The following is a 19425-nucleotide window of genomic DNA, read 5'->3' on the forward strand; positions in this document are numbered from 1 at the left end:
CACAGAGTTCAAGAAGGAGATAGACAGCTTAATGAGATGGTGTAAAGACAATAATCTCTCCCTCAATGTCAGCAAAATGAAGGAGCTGGTCATCAACTTCAGGAACTGGAGTGGAGGACATGCCCCAGTCTGTATTAGTGGTGCTGAGGTGGAGGTGGTAGAGAACCTCTAGGATTAAATATCACCAATGATCCATCCTGGTCCATGTCGACACTGCAGTCAAGAAAACACATCAACACTTATACTTCCTCAGAAGGCTAAGGAAATTCAGCATGTCCACAATTACTCTTACCAATGTTTATAGATGCACTACAGAAAGCATCCTATCCAGATGCATTACAGGTTGATATGGCAACTGCTTTGCCCAAGACCACAAGAAATCACTGAGTTGTGAACACAGCCCAGTCAATCACAAAAAACCAGCCTTCCTTCCATTGACAGACTCTCCACTTCCCATTGCCTCAGAAAAGCAGGTAATATCATGAAATACTCCTCCCATCCCAGTTATGCTCTCTTCCACCCTCTCTCATTGGGCAGAAGACACAACAGTTTGAAAACACATACCAACAAGTTTAAGAACAGCTTCTTCCCCACTGTTATCAGACTTATGAATAGACCTCTCATATATTAGATGTTTCTTTGCATCTTCTCTGTAGCTGTAACACTATATTCTGCATTGTGTTATATTATTCTGATGTACTTATGTAACGTATGCTTTCAAAACAACTTTTTGTTCAGATAAGGGCTTTAAATATTAATGTACCTTTTAAAATAACATCCTAATTATTGTATTTGCCAGAATTCCCAATTCAATTCACTGTTTCCATTAGCAAAGAGGTCAAGAACAAAGGACATATGTTTAAAATAGTTGGTCGAAGGATTAGAGTGGAGTTGAGAAGTTTTTCATTCAGCGGGATGCTGAAAGTCTCAGATTGAGACAGGAATACAGACATAAACCATCGTTGCATAAAAGAGGACACTGTATAATGCATTTAAATTAGATTAGATTCCCTACAGTGAGGAAACAGGCCCTTCAGCCCAGTCCACACTGACCCTTTGAAGAGTAACCCATCCAGATCAATTTCCCTCTGACTAATGCACCTAACACTATGGGCAATTAGGCACGGCTAATTCTCCTGACTTGCACATCTTTAGACTGTGGGAGGAAACCAGAGCACCCGGAGGAAACCCACGCAGACACTGGGAGAATGTGCAAACTCCACGCAGACAATCACCTGGGATCCTGGTGCTGTGAGGCAGCAGTGCTAACCACTGAGCCACCATGCCACCCATCTTTTTAAAATGTTCCCCACACTAACACCTTATTTCCCAAGATTAGATTAGATTAGATTCCCTACATTTGATGGGCATAGCCTGCAGGACTACAGACCAAGAAATGAACAGTGTGATTCAGCTTCAATACTGACTGGCATAGATACAATGGGCTGAATGGCCTCTTCTGTGCTGTGGGTTGTCCTGTATTTCTATGTTGTCAGTTTTAGTTTAAATTTATGATTTATCATTGATTATTCACCAATTGTTGGCCAACAATGTTGATGGAGCGTTGGGTGGCACAACTTTGAAAGAAGTTTCATTTGGCAACTCAAAGGGTCTCAACAAGAAGTGCAAGATTTGGAGTGCATGCTATATTGCCCTAAAGCCACAATGTTTCTTAATACTGAGACTAGCGACTCTGGGAGAACTGGAATTTTGCATGGAGATTATAATCCTTTAGTTTTCTCTCCATTGAAAGAATCATTTGCTTCTCCCTGTAACTGACGGGTGAATGTTGACCCGCTGTCCTCCAATAACCCCTCTGCAGACTAAGTGATAAACTAAACACCACGAACTCAGCAAATGAGGAGGCTAGGGATTCAGGTACATAGTTCATTGAAAGTTGCGTCACAGGTAGACAGAGTGGTAAAGAAGGCGTTTAGCATGCTTGCCTGTATTGCTCTTTGTGGTTGTACAGGATGTTGATGAGGTCATTTTTGGAGTATTATGTACAGTTCTGGTCACCCTGCTGTGGGAAGGATCTTATTAAATTCAAGAGGGGGCAGAAAGAATTTACAAGGATGTTACCAGGACTGAGTAGTTTGAGACCGAAGGACAGGGTGGATCGACATTTTTTTACTGGAGTATAGGAGGTTTTGAGAGGTGACCTGACAGAGGATTATAAACCATGAGGGTCATAGATAAGGTGAAAAGCAGACGTTTTTTTTTCCTAGGATAGGGGAGTTCAAAATTCGAAGGCTAAATTTTAAGGTGAGAGGAGAAGATTTACAAGGGACCTGAGGGGCAACGTTTTTCACAAAGAGGGTGGTTTGTATGTGGAATGAACTGCCAGAGAAAATGGTTGATGCAGGTACAGTTAGAACATTTAAAAGACATTTGGACAAGTACATGAATAGTAAATCTTCAGAGGGATTTGGGCCAAACACAGGGAAATAGGACTCGTTCAGTTTGGGAAATCTGGTCAGCATGGACAACTTTGACCAAAGAGTCTGTTTGTTTCCATGTTGTTTGACTCTATGACTCGATTTGTAATCATGAGGTAAGGAAGTTCATTTTTTTTAAAAAAAAGCAACATACTGTGAAAACATTTCTCAAGTTTGAAGTTAACTTAATTTGTCATGTATTTATTTAATGGTATGAAGTGTTTAACAGTATTTGGGTTTCTTTCATGTTCAGTGTCTACCAAGCTTTGTAAGTATTGGGAAGGAAGACTTATGTTTATATCGCACTTCTCATGAGCTCAGGGAGTCTCAAAGTGCTTTGCCAGTAATTGAGTAGCTTTTGAAATGCTATCGTTAGTGTAATCGCCAAAAAATGGCAGCCAGCTGATGCAGAGCAAGAGCCCGCAAACTGTAACATGATAATCAGCAGAATGTCAGTTCTCCTGACGTCAGGTGAGAGGTAAATGTTTCCCAGGCTCTGAAGACAAGGGCACCCCCCGCACCACCTCCACCTCCACCCTCCCTCCACTTCCCCAGCCCCCCCCAACAATCACATATAAACTCAAACCTGCTGGATATTATGGATGTGGTTGCACATGTGTTTTGTGACTAAGAGCACATGAGATCATAGATTGAGGTTGAATAACAGGGCGAGTGTGTGAAATCTGCAAGGGTACTCAATTCTTTGTGGCAGAAACTAAACATGAATGATTTGGTCTTCCCACTGTTTGCCTGTAGGAAATAGCGGTGGCTCATCTAAGATTGGAGAGTAACTATACAGAGGCAGGGGAGGTATTGAGTAGCAGAGAGGTACAGTGTGTGTGTCTTCAGCATAAAATGCAAACTGGCTCATTTGTGTGTTTGGGGCCCATTGAGGGCTGGTGTGTGCTGTAAATGAGGGGAAGGGAGACAACAATTAGTCCTTGGAGAACTTTGGAGATGGGGTTGGGAAGTGAAGCCATTTTGAGACACTATGATTGGAACAGCATTGATCATTCTACCTGAACAATATCTCCAAGTCCTTGACACAAACTGTCATTAGAAAAGCCGTGATGCCTGATTGACCCCAGTGAAATTCCAGACAAGTGTTTCCACCTTCTCTTTCCTGACACAGCGCTGCCCTTTATCGACTTTCAGCCAAATCCTTTGACACAGTCTGATTGTTGCTGTCTATCCCATGAGCGTGCATCTTGTGAATCATCCTGTTGTGTGTAAACAGTATCAGATGCTTTTCTGAAGTCCAGGTAAATAACAGCTGCTGCCTCGCCCTTATTAGCCTCAGAGTTTTACAGCACTGAAGGAAGTCATTATGTCTTCTGTCTCTGTCCATTGTTGTGGAGAGGCCAGTCCAGGGCATCCTCCAAACATCCCCTTTGTTCTTTTGATGGTGCTGTTAAAGTTATGTCCTCCAGTTACCACCTTGTTGATCAGTGACAATATGCTTATCTATCAGATTTAGCTTCTTCATAAGCATGGATAATTTAAAAATCTCAATTAGATCTTCCTGTTTGATGCAAGAATATTCTAGATATGCGGTGGGAGGTGTGGGAGATTAGTTGCTGGGGCTACCTGGGTTTGATTTTGGGACAAAAAAAATGATGTGGAGGTGTACAAGCTCAGTAAAAGGTTTAGGGAAAATAGACAAAGTTGTTAGTGATAGCTGATGGTCAAAGTACCATGGGACACAGATTTAAGATTTTGGGTAAGAGATGCATGAGGAATGTGAGAAACTTTTTTTCAATATACTGAGTGGTATTGAGCAGGAACTCACTGCGCATGAGGGTGGTGAAGTAAAGATGGTCAATGATATCCACGGGAAATGGGTAAAAGTTAAGATGCCACAGTTGCAGAGCACCGTAGGGTTGCTTTCTCATTAAAAAGACATGACAAGTGGTGGTTTAATCTGAAGGTCACCACAGCTCAGACAAGAGAGAGGTTAAAAGGAGAGTTCTTCATGGTAACCTCAGATGGTGTGGGAATTGAACCCATACTGTTGGTGTCACTCTCCATCTCAAACCAGCCATCCAGCCAAATTGACTAACCAAGCATCTAAATGGAAATTGAAAGGGCACTTGAAAGAAAAAAAATTTCAAGAGTTACAAAGATTGAGTGGTTGAGTGCCATCTTTCTGTGCATAAACAATTCAATGTCATGAAAATTTCCCTCTGCACCTTCTTCATGATCTAACACCACATTACAATTATCTGCCTGTCTACCTCATTTGTTCCAACATGGATGGTGATGTTCTGTGAGACCCATAACTTGTTACCCTGCAGCAATGGCTTCTTTTGGACACCTGTTCACAACTCTTTTCCCTCTCCGTTGTCTCCAGCTGAGACCACCTTGGTGCCCTATTTGACCGTGTACTCTCATTTCCATAATGTCGCCCATCTCAGCTGGGATGCTCTTAATACTTTTGCCATGCGCAACACTCTCCCAGACCCCTGCCCTCTCTCCACCCTCCAGAAATTCCATGGTGAGTGGAAATCTGCCACCTGAATTGCAACTTGGACCAAGTCCCAGTCACCCAACATATTAGTACTACACACCTAATAACACATCCATGCAAGATTCTCCTTTTTACCAACCCTGGTAAACACCCCTCCCCTCCCTCCCAATCTCTCTCGAACCTTCCTATGAACTTTGCATTCTGCCAACTTTAGCTCCGGGTACATCCCCCCCTCCGACCTGATCTCTGTTCCTTCTGTAAATTGCACTTGTCTTTGGAAATGCTCCTTGAAATCCACCCCTTTGACCAAACTGGAGACAACGGAGAGGGAAAAGAGTTGTGAACAGGAGTCCAAAAGAAGCCATTGCTGCAGGGTAACAAGTTATGGGTCTCACAGAACATCACCATCCATGTTGGAACCAATGAGGTAGACAGGCAGATAATTGTAACGCCATGTTAGATCATGAAGAAGGTGCAGAAGAAGGAAATTTTCATGTCATAGTATCTCCTCCTAATATCTCTTTTGGCTCACTGTCAATCTTTGTCTGCTGTCAAGCGTGTTTGTGATGTTAAAGACACAATCCGTTGAAATGAGAATTATTTAGCTCTCAATCTCACACATCACCCACTTATTATTCTTTAAGTGCATCCCAACCCTTGGTGTCAACTTGAGCTCTTTAGTGTCACAGTAGGAACAAGAGAGCTCCTCATGTCTCTTATCACCACTTAGTTAAATCACTGCTGATCTGTATCTTAACCCCACTTTGGTGTCATAACCTTACCCTTCAAATGTGGCTTTATTAATCTCAGTCTTGAAATTTTCAATTGACTCCCAGTTGCAGCAGTCTTTTGTGGGAAAGCTAATGTCTCTATGGTTTTTATTTTCAAGAATATCTCTCCGTCTACTCTCCAGGCGAACAATCTTTTTAGTTCTCAGACACTCCGGGAGCAATGCAGGAGAGTTGGAAATCCAACAAGCCGTGCAGTTAAGGCTAGAAACTCCGTTTTGTTCGAATAAAAGGTACTGTTTTCCAATGGTATCTACCCAAAGTTTGGTGGGCAGAATGAATTTGGGGAGGGGGCAAGTGCCCGGAAGAGTTGAGGATGGACTGGAGAGAGTTACACAGAGTGTAATCCTGCAATTTGTCCCTTCACAGTTTTCTGCCTGCTGTTGAACTGCTGTACATATTTGTAAAATGATTATTTGCAGGGCGTATTCATGAAGGGCAGACTGCTCCAATAGCTAGCAACTTTGTGCAGATCCTTTTGTCCTGTAACGCACGCATTCCCTGGTGAAGGGCGGAGGAACGACGCTGGAAACTTTTTTCTGTCCGTCTCTGAGTGAGATGTGACCAGATTTTGTTTTTGCACGAACCCCGACTGCCCGGGCTGTGGCTTGCATTTTGTTGTTGTTGTTGTGGTCGCTGTTTTAGTTAATGATGTTGCTCGTCAAGGGCTTGCAGCGCCATTCAACCTTTTATTTGTGAAAAAAAAAACTTTCTCTTTTGCAAAAGTTCTCCAAACGGTTGTTCGTTTTTTGTTTGTGCTCTGGACTTTCTGCCCCTGGGTGGAGAGGGAGCTGAAGAAAATGCAAGGGAGAGTGAACCGACTTTTTAAGAAGGATCTTACGGTCGACCCTCTGCAGAAGAGTAAAGGTGCACCATACGAGACTGACCCAGATGTTAGTGAGATGCCACCCGGTGAAACTGCTGCTAAACACCTGGATGTGAGTTTTTAACAAAAACGCTGCACTTTGAGAGAAACCTCAAAGCACTTGTTTCTGGAGAGATCATTGTTGCATCTGCTCAGCTGGCGTTCCGCTATTTATTTTTGTTTTAAATGTTCAATGTTTCAATTTAATGAGGAACTGCTTCATCTCAGTGGAGGTTGTCGACGAGTTCCTGATTAAAAAGCGTTCTTTGAGTGAGATAATTCACTTTTCATTGGAATGAAAACAACTGCACCGGGCTTGTTATATCATTTCAGTATCTTTTGCTTTAAAAGCATTGCTTTGACTTACTTGCCAGTTTCAGCTATGAGCTTCACGGCTTGTCCAGTTAGTTTGTGGAAACGTAGATGTGTGTCTCTCTTTGTGTCCCTCAGTGAAGGGTAGGGGTAAAGAAAGTGTCAAATCGGAATAAGATGGAGCACTGCTGCAGAGCAGACTCTGTTAACATTTCCTAACACATCAAATTACTGGAAATCTAGGATGGTTTTTCTGTTTTTAAATCATGAAGTTTGCAATGTGGTGATTTGTCCCATTGTGCTGCTAACTTGCTTTAGTTAGATCACGGTTTCTTACTGGGCGCGTATTACCTGTTGGATTGTCTGTAATTTGATCGAACTGTTGCTTAACCTTCTCACTCGACTGTTTAACCAGTTTGGTTCACTCGGCAATTTTAGCTTTGGCTTGACAAAACCCAAAAGCTGGACTGGAGAAATTCAATTAGATATTTGCCTAATATTCCTTCCTCCTCCTCATTCAGAACTTTACATATATTTGCAGATAAGAGAAGGTTTATTCTGTTGATTGTGTAGGTTGTAATTAAGAATGGCATTCAGAATGGTGTATGTATTGAAACTGAAAAAGGGAAATGTTTTACCTTGTAGGAGATGATTCAAAGCAAAGGGCTTAGTTTTCAGCTGATTTGAACGTCCTAAACTTTCTTGAAGAATTTACATGTCTATTTCCTGGGTGTTGGTCAGACCTTTTGTCCTGAGGGGGATTCAAAATCTGGTGATACACCCATGGTGCTTTTTGTATTGTTGTCTGCAACTTCAATAGTTGCTCAGAGCAAATCCCAGTTTAAAACTTGACTGAAATTTGAGTCATCTGCAACATTACAGACAGCTGAGAAGACTTGTCCTCTGACTGTTTTGACAACTGCTGAATTGGGGAACTGTGAAAGGCAAGCTGGATAGAAAGAACCCAAGTTTGACGGAAACTATTTTTGGATTTGGTTCTTAGAATTACATTATCTCTGCTTGAGCAGACCTTTTCAACAAGGGCAGAGATGTCTTAACTCTACAACCTTAATTTTCCAATGTGCTCACTTTGCTTTATAACCTGTTCAGAAACAGCTTATTGAATTTTGTGGAGAAGATTTCCAATGTGAATGCTCATTTTGGATGCCATATCCAAAACCTGGAACGCATTGTCTGGAAATGTAGTGGAGGTTGGAACCTTAGAGTCTGCTCTGCAGCAGTGCCCCACCTTATTCCGATTTGACACTTTTTTTACACCCACCCTTCACTGAGGGACGCAAAGTGAGACACGGATCCACGCTTAAAAGCTATTTGGACGAGTGCTTAAAATATCATAACATTTGAGGATATGGGACAATTGCAGGAAATTGTGATTAGCGCACCTTTTGTGGTAATCATGTCAATGCAGACTTGATGGGCCAAAGGGCCTTTTTGCACTGTCTGAATCTATGATTCTATTTGCTGCCTCCGTGCAACCAAGAGTGAAAATGAAATACTTGCTTTTGTATAGTACCTTGTGTCTTATTCTTTCCCAAAGTGCCTTGCAATCAACGCTTTTGCATTGTGGTTACTTTGTGTATGTGAAGTGGGTTCTCAGGACCAACCCACTAGCTCAAAAAAAAACATTTTTTAATTTAGAAACTAAAGTAATTTTTAAAATTACTTTTCTTTAAACAGTTTGTTAATTTAAACAATCACAAAACTGTTTTAATGCTGAAGACCTAAATTTTGATCTACTCAGTATTGCAATTGAATCAGTGAGATTACAGCAGGATTTTGTTAATGAGTTTTTGAACTGGCAATGTAATCACATTGTTGCACTTGATTTGTACAGCAGACACTCTCCTTACCCAGTGTGAATGTAAATGTTTGTCAAATCTCATGATTGTTCTCCCTGAATTTGTTTAGTTACATTCAGCAGAAGAGGAATATTACATTCATCATGAAGAATAAAATTTTTTAACCATTCGAGCTAGGTTGATTATCGGAGTACTAGATTTGTTAGTTTCTGATCCAGCTTAGCTTTTTTTGTCATACTGTTAATTTAAAGATAGAAAGACTTGCAATTATGTCGTGTCTTTTCACCACCACATGACATTCCAAAGTGCTTTTCATTCAACAAATAGTTTTTGAAGTGTATTTGATGTAATGTAATTTGCATGTAGCAAGCTCCCATAAACAACAATGTGATCGGATAATTTGTTCTTTTTGTATTACTGCTCGAATGATAAATATTGGCCAGGACAATGGATAGGACGCTCCCCATTTGTTAGAATATCCCCTACAGTATTTCAAACTTGGACAGACAGGGTCTCAGTTTAACAAATCGTCTGAAAGCTGCAGCCTTTAACAGTCCTCCAGTACTGCACTGAAGTGCCAGCTCTGATTTTTATCCTGAAGTCACATTTGTGGGACTTGAACCCCACTGTCTGATCCAGAGATGAGAGTTCTACCAAGTGACCCTGCCTTGTTGGGGTGAGATTGTTACTAAGATAACATTGCACAGTTTATATTGTAATGAGATAAAGCATAGTCTGGAATTTGTAATGATACATGCTGTGCACAGATCTTTAACTAGAGTTTAAAAACTGGAAATATGCCTGATCTGTGTATCACATAAACTGATGTATTTCACTGAAACTGGAATATTAATGTTGCAAAGGCTTCTCAAGTCAGTTGCATTTGTTTGAATTTTTCTTTTCTGGAATTCAGTTACTAAAACTGATAACAAACAATTCTGTTGACATGGTGTGGAGGTGCTAGTGTTGGACTGGGGTGGACAAAGTTTAAAAATCACACAACACCTGGTTATAGCCCAACACCTTTTAGAGTGCTGCTCCTTCATCTGGTAGCGAGTGGGACAGGATTGTAAGACACAGAATTTATAATAAAAGAAATCCCTCTCCCTTTCTGTTGCAGAGATTATAATCTGAAACTTTAACACCTAAACTTTTAATGATTTTTTTTAAAAGGCATATTAATTTGCTTCATCTCCTCTTCCTCCTCCCTCATCTGTTGACTTTTATATATACATAAATTTTGTTGCATCTCAATTGTTTATTAAAATTCCCTTTTAAGGAAAGGGAGCTCTCAAACCTATTTATTTTTTGTCGATGATCTCTGTGCAGTTAGGGATTGGAAACCACTTGAGTGTTATCAACTTAAAGATTGAACTATTTGTTTCTCCCTCATGCATTTTACTGCCTTCCCCTTAATTCCAACTATACTGTTCACTATTGTCACACCCTGTGGTAGCGAATTCCACAATCTCTCCACTTCTTGGTGAATGATGTGAATTCTTTCTTGGATCTGTTGACTTCTGTTTTTTGTAGTTACCTTTTTTTTAACCCAGGGATCTCAGTTTTTGGTCTGCTCCACAATGTGGAAACAGTTAATCCAAGTCCAGGCTATCAGACACCTTCACAATTTTGAAGACCTGTGCTTCAGGTCTCAATCTTCTCTTTCTTAAAGGAAAGTGGCTTAACCAGTTTCATCTTCCCTTCTAGTCACAAGCACTCTAGTTCTGGTATCATCCCTGTAAATCTTTATTCCCCTTTCTCCCATTTCTCTATAAACATTTGTAAGACAGAGAACAACACTATACAATATATTCCAATTTTCAAGCTTAATATTAATCATCTGCAGCAAACTTACTGAAATTTAAACTAATGGGGCCAGAATTGCACAGGAAAGTTTGTGTTCTACAGATAACAGTCTAAATTCTTCAATCATGTTAAAGCCAATTCACGTTGAAAAAACTTGCGCTATAGCAGAACCAACTATAGTTATCAGCAGGTATCGTCTGCTCGTTTGAAGTAATACAGTCAGATCTCCTTAACGTCCAGGAGCAAATTACTGCAGATGCTGGAATCTGTACTGAAAATAAAAAAATGCTGAAGATCACAGCGAGTCAGGCAGCATCCATGGAGAGAGAGCAAGCTAATGTTTCAAGTCTGGATGACTCTTCATCAGGACTGATGTGAAGTGTGGAAGGGGCAGCATTTATGTAATATTGGGGTGGGGGAATGGAGTGCTGGAGGAGAAATCACTTAATCTGAGATATCAATATCCTTTCTCCCCCAGCACTCCATCCAACCCCACCCTCCAATATTATATAAATGCTGCCCCCTCCACTCAGCTCTGAAGAGTCATCTAGACTCAAAACATTAGCTTGCTTTCTCTCCATGGATGCTGCTTGACCTGCTGTGACCTCCAGCAATTTTTGTTCTCCTTAAGACCTACATTTCTCAGAAGCTAACATGGTCCATTGATATTCTTAATCTTTGAAACTCAACCAGAGGTTTTCCCGTTGATCGAAACTGTTCACTGCGTAAAGGGTAGGGAAAACTGTGACTAACTGAGCTGACTTGAGAAGGAAGGGCGTGATTTCTGGCTGCCTGAAATCGTAGGTTAGGTGGAAATGTAGCCAGTGACTTAGTAATCAAACTGATCAGGGGCTTTTCTTTGAAAGTTTGGAAACCAGATATCTCATTCTGCCTGTTGTGCAGTTCAAGTTTGGCCAATTAACATTTTGTATTTGTGGTCGAGTGGTTAAGGTGACGTATTTAAGATTCAGTGGCATCCCCTCGCAAGGATTTGAATCCTGATGACTATATTTTGCACCAATCTTGCATCAAAATGCGTGTTGAATTAGTGTTTACACAAAAGAAAAAAGCTGGGCAGCAAACATGTTGCATGTTAATTCTCGGCACACGCCATGTTATTGTATCCAAGTGTTGACCTAATACAGCTGGAGTCAATTCATGTAAAAGTGCAAAGGAAAGCTTGAATAATATAAGAATTTGAATTGGGTTTACTGTATACAGTTAATAAATACCGAGCTGACAATCTTTCCTTAGCATCAATGGTAACATTCCCCAAGAAAGTGCTACATAGATTTTACAACAGAAAAAGACCATTTGACCTAACTTGTCTTTTTTTTTAAATAGATATTTTTATTGAAATTTAACATGTTTTTACAAGTTTACAAAAGAAAAAAAAACCCAAGTATAAACATTGATATACAATTATATCTTACATAAATAATAACCAAAATCTTATCAAACTGAAAAAAAGAAATACCGAGAGAAAAAAAACAAAACTCAACTAACTACTCATCTAACCTACAACTAACCAGAGTGTATGATTAAATCTCTTACATTATTCAAGAGAGAGAAAAAAAAAGATGGATAACACAGAAATTGGCTAGTGAAATACATACTCAGAATGTGTTAACATCAGATCATAACAAAACCCGTATTTGTGCGGGATTCCTCTCCCAAGGGGCACCGGACCAGCCAGGTCCACCATCTCAATTAAATAAAAGCCCTGGTTAGGATGACTGAAATATCTGTATTTGTGTAATTCAAGAAGAGCTGCCATATTTTATGGAATAATTCTTTTTTTTTTGGTGCACCATATTTGTAAGGAAGTCAGGGGGAGTAATTCCATAATTATTCTGTGCCAATTCGAAAGTCCATGAGGCCCCTCAGCCACCCAGTTTGTCAGAATAATTTTCCTTGCACAGAAAGAGAGAATGGAAAATAATCTCTTCCCTGTTGTAATTTCAAGTGTTCTTTATCCAATAAGTGTGTCTCCTGTAGGAGAGCTATATTAACCCTTTCTTCCTTGAGGGTTGATAATATTTTCTTCCTTTTGATTAGTGAATTACTTCCCATGATATTCCAGGTGCACCATTTAATCGACTGGTTAACCATAATCGTCCGGGCAAGTCCGAGACCCCTTGGGAGGGGAAACCCTATCCAAAACATCCCGAGCATAGCATATATAAAATTCACAAAAATAAAGGCTCTTTAATACACTCAGATCACTATAATAAAAAACTATTTCTAAATAAAAAAATATAAAATGTATTTAAATGGAGATTTTCCTCCTTGTTCCCAGGGGGCATCACTTCCTTTCCAAAAGCCCATCATATCCTCTCCCAACCAGTGCCCCACCCTTGACCCAGGCACCCCACAATAGAATAAAGAAAATTCAAATATACTACTGAGCTAGAGTTAACCATGAGTACCCTACCCCCCCACCCCCACCCACACCAACACCTGGATATATTTGGTAATGTTAATACCATGTATGAACATATATAACCATAAAATTACAGTCTCAACAAATAATAATTAAATATAGCAATGCAAAATAACAGGGGAAAACAACCCTGCTCCTAAAGACAGAGATAAAATAAGATAAGGTAACCACCTCCCCCCACCTACATTAACTAGGCCCCCCCGGCCTATATATATATTAAAAAATGGGGAAGAAAATCGCTAAAATAACATCAATTAACTCTTACAATTTATCTAAGAGAGTCCAAAAATTCCTTGGCCTTCTCCGGTGATCCAAAGGAGAAAGTGAGGACTGCAGATGCTGGAGATCAGAGCTGAAAAATGTGTTGCTGGAAAAGCACAGCAGGTCAGGCAGCATCCAAGGAGCAGGAGAATCGACGTTCTTTCCTGAAGAAGGGCTTATGCCCGAAACGTCGATTCTCCTGCTCCTTGGATGCTGCCTGACCTGGTGCGCTTTTCCAGCAATACATTTTCAGCTCTGGTGATCCAAAGTTCTACATAGACCCTTCATGGCTAAAACGTAGCATTGCTGGGTAGCGCAAGGAGTACTGAATATTTAAGTCCCTTAAATGCTTCTTCGCTGCGTCAAACGCCTTCCTCTTTCAGACCAAAGCTGGGGAAAAGTCCTGGAATAACATAATCTTGGATCCTTTATAAATCATGGCTTGGGATCTTTCCCAAGATTTCTGGAAGCTTCCAAAAGCATCTGCCTCTCCTTGTAGCTCTGCAGCCGGAACAGGACCGGGCAGGGGCACTGGTTCGAGCCGGGCCCGCGCACTGCAAGCCGGTAGGCCCATTCCAGCCTTCCCTGGCCTGATCCAGACTCCAGATTTAAAAGCTGTGGAAGCCACTGCTCGAGAAACGCTGTAAGCTGGTCTTCCTCTTCCCGTTCGGGAAGGCCCAGCAAATGAATATATTTTCAACAGCCTCAATTCTCAAGATCGTTGATGCGATTCTCTAAGTTCTGGACTCGCTGTTCGAGAGTCCTGACCTGATCCACGGTCGATTCTGCTATAGTCTCGAAGGTCGCGGCCTTTAGCTACGCCCCTCCTATTCGGCGCTCGATTTCCTCGATATCTCAGTCGTGCTTTTGCAGTGTGACCGAGAGTAAATTTCATCGGCTCTGGGACTCCTCGATGAAGGCGTCAGTCTTCGCATCAAGTTTGGAGATTATTTCTACGAGGCTCACCACCGTAGGTAAGTCCCCCGGGGCGGCTGTGCAGCTGGAGAGGGTGGGGGAGGGGCTCCTGCCTGCTGAGAACTGCCGACTCCTTTCCCCTAGTCATTTTTACAGGAGACTAGACTGTTTAAATTTAGTACTGAGCAACTAATTACATTAAGTAAAAACTATTTTAAGTCATTTGGTAAGTATGGTAGAGGTGGGTGGCCCACTTTGCCTGAGTCTTGGGAGGAGCACTATCGACTCAGACTTGCTGGGTCGCCATCTTGGATCTCCCTGACCTAACTTGTCTAATCCAGTATTTAAGGAGAAAGGGAGGACTGCAGATACTGGAGATCAGAGCTGAAAATGTGTTGCTGGAAAAGCGCAGCAGGTCAGGCAGCATCCAAGGAGCAGGAGAATCGACGTTTCGGGCATGAGCCCTTCTAGTGTTTATGCTTATACAAGTCTCCAACAACAACCCCCCAATTTCATTTTGTCAACATGACCTTGGATTTTTTTCTCCTTCATACTTGGATTTCTACGCTGCTTTTCATGATTTCAATACATTCCAAAAAAAATCTACAGACAATGAAGTGTAACTATTAATGTGTCGTAGGAAACATAGCAGCCATATGGTTCAGAAGAAGCTTCCAGGAACAGTAATGTATTAATGGTTGAATTTTATTTTAGTGATGTTGATTATAGAATAATAATGCTCCAAGATACTTTAGAGAACTTTCTCGCTCACCTTTAATGTACTGGCCATGTGATATTTAGACCCACTCAAAAGAATTGATGTCACCTTGAGTTAGTTTCATCTGAGTGATGACACCAACAGTGCAGCACTCTCTCAGCACTGCCACTCAGGTGACAGCTTTGGCTCTTGTGCTCAAGTTGCTGAGTGAAACCCATGGCCTCTGTTTGCCAGTGGTGAGTAGATTAAAGTGGATTCCAGATTAGCGTATTGCTGGAAAAGCACAGCAGGTCAGGCAGCATCTGAGGAGCAGAAAAATCGACGTTTCGGGCAAAAGCCCTTCATCAGCCATTCCTGATGAAGGGCTTTTGCCCAAAACGTTGATTTTCTGCTCTTTGGACGCTGCCTGGCCTGCTGTGCTTTTCCAGCAGCATTCTAATCTTGACTCTGATCTTCAGCATCTGCAGTCCTCACTTTCGCCTAAAGTGGATTCCAGACCCGCTTCACCTCAGACAGGGTCCATCACTAACTAGGAATTTGACCTGGACAGGATAGCAGAGACATGCAGAAAACTCCAACTTTGAATAGGCAGCCAATTCTACTTTTAATGTGATATCACACACACAAACGCAGGTTTGGTTATTGCAGAAGCAAGTGCCTGCTCTGGATAAATTATACTTGCCCTTGTTACTCCTATACAAATAACATATCAGAAATATAGGCAATATTGGCAGCCATTCAAGAGAACATTTCCTCGTGGCAGACATAATCATAGAGATGTACCGTATGGAAGTAGACCCTTTAGTCCAACTTGTCCATGCCGACTAGATATCCTGAATTAATCTAGTTCCATTTGCCAGCATTTGGCCCATATCCCTCCAAACCCTTTTTAGTCATATACCTATCCAGATGCCTTTTAAGTGTTGTAATTGTACCAGCCTCCACCACTTCCTCTGGCAGCTTGTTCCATACATGCATCAAATTTAAGGGGATGTTTCATTGTGGAGGGATTTAAGGGGATATTTCACTGCAGTAGACTTTCAAGGGGATATTTCAAAATACTTTGAATAAATATATTTATATTATAAAGTAAAATTCTCTAGGGAGGACTGACTACCCATGGTCGACTGAAGCAGCTGGGGAAATCATGAGACATCAGGAAAAAGCATATAACTGTACAATGGTGAGCGGGAGGTCAGATGATTGGTTGCAATTTGAAGAAAATCAGAACGTGACAATAAGATTAATCAGAAGGAAGAAATTGGAAATATGAGGGGAACTTAGGGGAATGTCAGAATGAAGAGCAAGAGGTTTTACAGCTATATGAAAAGAGTAAATGAAATAAGTGGTATTATACTGAAGATTGAGACTGGGGGATTAGTAGTGGCTCATAGGAAAATGGCAGATTAAATTATCAGATATTTGCTTCTGTCTTCACTATGTGGGATATAAAAACATTTCAATAATAGCTATACACCAAAAGGTAGAAAGGAAAGAGGAACTTTGGCATTAGAATTATATGGCACTAAGCTGCAGCTGACAAATTTCCAGGTCCGGATGGATTTCATTCTAGAGTCATAGAGTCATGCGGCAATGAAACAGACCCTTTGGTCCAACCAGTTCATGCTGACAATAATCCCAAGCCAAACCTGTCTCACCTGCCTGCCCCTGTCCCATATCCCTACAAACCTTCTGAAAAGAAATGGCTAATAAACTAGTCGATGCGTTGGTGTTACTTTATCAAAATTCCCTAGATTTGGGAAAGGTTGCATTGTTGGAAAATAGTAAATATAATCTCTCTTTTCAAGAAGGGAGGGAAGCAAAAAACAAGAAACACAGGCCAGTTAACTTGGTGTCTGACATGGGGAAGCTGTTAGAATTGATCATTAGAGAGATTTTAACCAACTTATTGGTACTCTTTGAAGGCTTGGTTCAAGGCCCTCTTTTGGTGCAGTGACAGTGTCCCTACTCTGAACCAAGAGGCCCAGGTTCAAGTCCCACCTGCTCCAGAGATGTGTAATAACATCTCTGAACAGGTTGATTTCAAAAAATACGTTTAAAAAATTGAAGGATTAGCTTGTACTATGTTTAAAAGGGTGCCTGTAAACATACAGACTTAGATTTCCAGAGGGTCTTTGGTAAGGTGCCATATTCAAGGTTATTATGGAAAACAAGTTCATGGTGTAGGTGGCTAACGTATTACTGTAGTCTAGATAGAAGATTGGTTGGCAGACAGTTTGCAAAGTGGGTCTTTTATCTGATTGGCAGGATGAGTTCGGGCCCTATCGGGGTCAGTACTGGTGCCTCAACTTTTTACAGTCTACATCAATGATTTAGATGATGGGAGCAAACACATTGTAGTTAAATTCCAAATGATATGAAGATGGGAAGATATGTTGCAGGGAAGGCATAAGAAAATTGCCCAAAATGTAGATAGGTTGAATGGGCAAAATCTAACAGATAGAGTATAATGTGGGGAAAATGTGAAATTGTTCACTTTGGCAGTAAGAATATAACTTGAATGGAGCTTGACTGCAGAATTCTGAGCTGCAGAACAATTTGGGTGTTCTTGGGTTTCAACCTAATTAATGCGCAGGTAGAAACAAGTAACTAAAAAGCTAATACGAATTGAACATAAAAGTAAATATGTTAGGTTTTAGTTATACAGGGAACTGGTAAGACCACATCTCAGCGACTGTGTACAAATGTGATCCTTTTTATTTAAGGAAGGATGTAAATGTATTGAGGGTGGTTCCAAGGAGGGTTATTAGATTGAAAGTCGATCTCAATATTGAACTCCACAACTTCAGAAACTGACCGCATAATGTCTGTTCCCATCTTAATTTACCTTCTGTCAACAGTGTTTTGAGCTTGATGTTATTTATTCAGAATTCTTATGTGTCTTGACACATGGAGAGTTGTTGACTTAGGTTTACATTGGTTTTCGGGCACATGTATTTTAAATTAACAGGTAAAGACTTTTTCCAGTTTGATTTTTATCTGATTTGACTTTAAAGAGTATTACAATCGTCTGTCATCAATTGACAAGCTGATTTGAAATGAATCTATAGCCTATTATTCAGGACTTCGGGTGTAAGATTGTAAATATTGATAGTCAATGCTGACTGGATTATAAAGGTAGTTGTCGCTGAATGGTTTTGTCTTGACTCCTCAGGACAAACACAATAACGCAAATTTAAAATGTTTATATGTTTATAACAATTTATATAGCAAGGGTCGAACAGGGTGCTGATCGATTCATTGGTTGACTGGTTGATTGGTTGACATGTTGACTCTGGCTGAGGCATTGCCATGCAGAAAGTGACAGGGAACCGAGGACTCTCTTAAACTCCTGGGGAATTCCAAAGGTTGCAAAGCTTGAACATATATTTTATTTGTAGGGAATAGGAACATAGACAGAGGAACCTCAATTACCTGGCATTCAATTAACCGAATTTCGGATTATTTGAAAAAGATTTGCAAGGTCCTGATGCTTGGCTAATTTTGTTATCCGGCATTCAATGGAAATACTCCCACCCATGTCCTTCGGATAATCGAGGTTCCTCTGTATATGTGAGTGTGTCACTTCAGGCAAGAGTAAATGAACCATGACTGTCTTAACTTGGTTATTATGTAACTATTATCGCACTGAGAATGGGTTAGCAAGTGCTGCCCAATCACCGAATCTCATCAAATAGTAGACATGTGAATTTTGGGTTTTACAAATGCTGATTGAGACCTGTGAATGTGCAATAATCCACATGTATTTTCTGTCCTAGAGATGCTGTCTAAATGTGTATCAACTGTTCAATGGGGTATTGCTGCTGCTGTTGTCTGATTTTTGTGTCCTGCCAACAGCAGGACATTCAGAAGCACTTCATAGCCAATGAAGTCAATTAGAAGTGCAGGTAGTTTTGTAAGGTGGCAAAATCCAGCAGCGTTTTTGTGGAGAGCAAGCCCCTGCGATAAGTTTTTCCCTCTGTTATTGTCAATATTTACCCCTCAAGCAACACTGACGAAGCTGGCGAGGTGTGTTATAATTTAAAGTAGGGGATTGTGCAGACAAGACTTGGATGCCGTTCAGGTAAAAACAATGACTGCAGATGCTGGAAACCAGATTCTGGATTAGAGTGGTGCTGGAAAAGCACAGCAGTTCAGGCAGCATCCGAGGAGCAGGAAAATCAACGTTTCGGGCAAAAGCGGGTGTACATCATCAGGAATACAGGCAGAGTGCCTGAAGGGTGGAGAGATAAATGAGAGGAGGGTAGGGTTGGGGAGAAAGTAGCGTAGAGTACAATGGGCGAATGGGGGTGGAATGAAGGTGATAGGTCAGAGGGGAGGGTGGAGTGGATAGGTGGAAAGGAAGCTAGGCAGGTAGGACAAGTCATGGGGACAGTGCTGAACTGGAAGTTTGGAACTGGGGTGAGGTGGGGGAAGGGGAAATGAGGAAACTGGTGTAGTCCACATTGATGCCCTGGGGTTGAAGTGTTCCGAGGCGGAAGATGAGGCCTTCTTCCTCCAGGCGTTGGGTGGTGAGGGAGCAGCGGTGTAGGAGACCCAGGATCTCCATGTCCTCGGCTGAGTCGTCTTCT

At 41.2% G+C, this 19425-nt stretch overlaps 1 protein-coding gene across 14 annotated transcripts in view; it reads left to right on the forward strand.

Annotated features, from left to right (window-relative positions):
• The window catches only part of dock9b (dedicator of cytokinesis 9b), a 332554-nt gene that overhangs the window by 87189 nt on the left and 225940 nt on the right, over positions 1-19425 (forward strand). The window contains exon 1 of one of the 14 annotated variants that reach the window (XM_043691309.1): positions 6239-6631. The exons of the other annotated variants lie outside the window; for them this stretch is intronic. Coding sequence (XP_043547244.1) covers positions 6494-6631 — 138 coding nt within the window. The 5' untranslated portion in view covers positions 6239-6493. Of the gene's footprint in view, positions 1-6238; positions 6632-19425 lie in introns of those variants that run through there. 14 annotated transcript variants of the gene reach the window in all.

The sequence above is a fragment of the Chiloscyllium plagiosum genome, chromosome 6, assembly GCF_004010195.1.
Source record: "Chiloscyllium plagiosum isolate BGI_BamShark_2017 chromosome 6, ASM401019v2, whole genome shotgun sequence".
Classification (NCBI taxonomy): Eukaryota; Metazoa; Chordata; class Chondrichthyes; order Orectolobiformes; family Hemiscylliidae; genus Chiloscyllium; species Chiloscyllium plagiosum.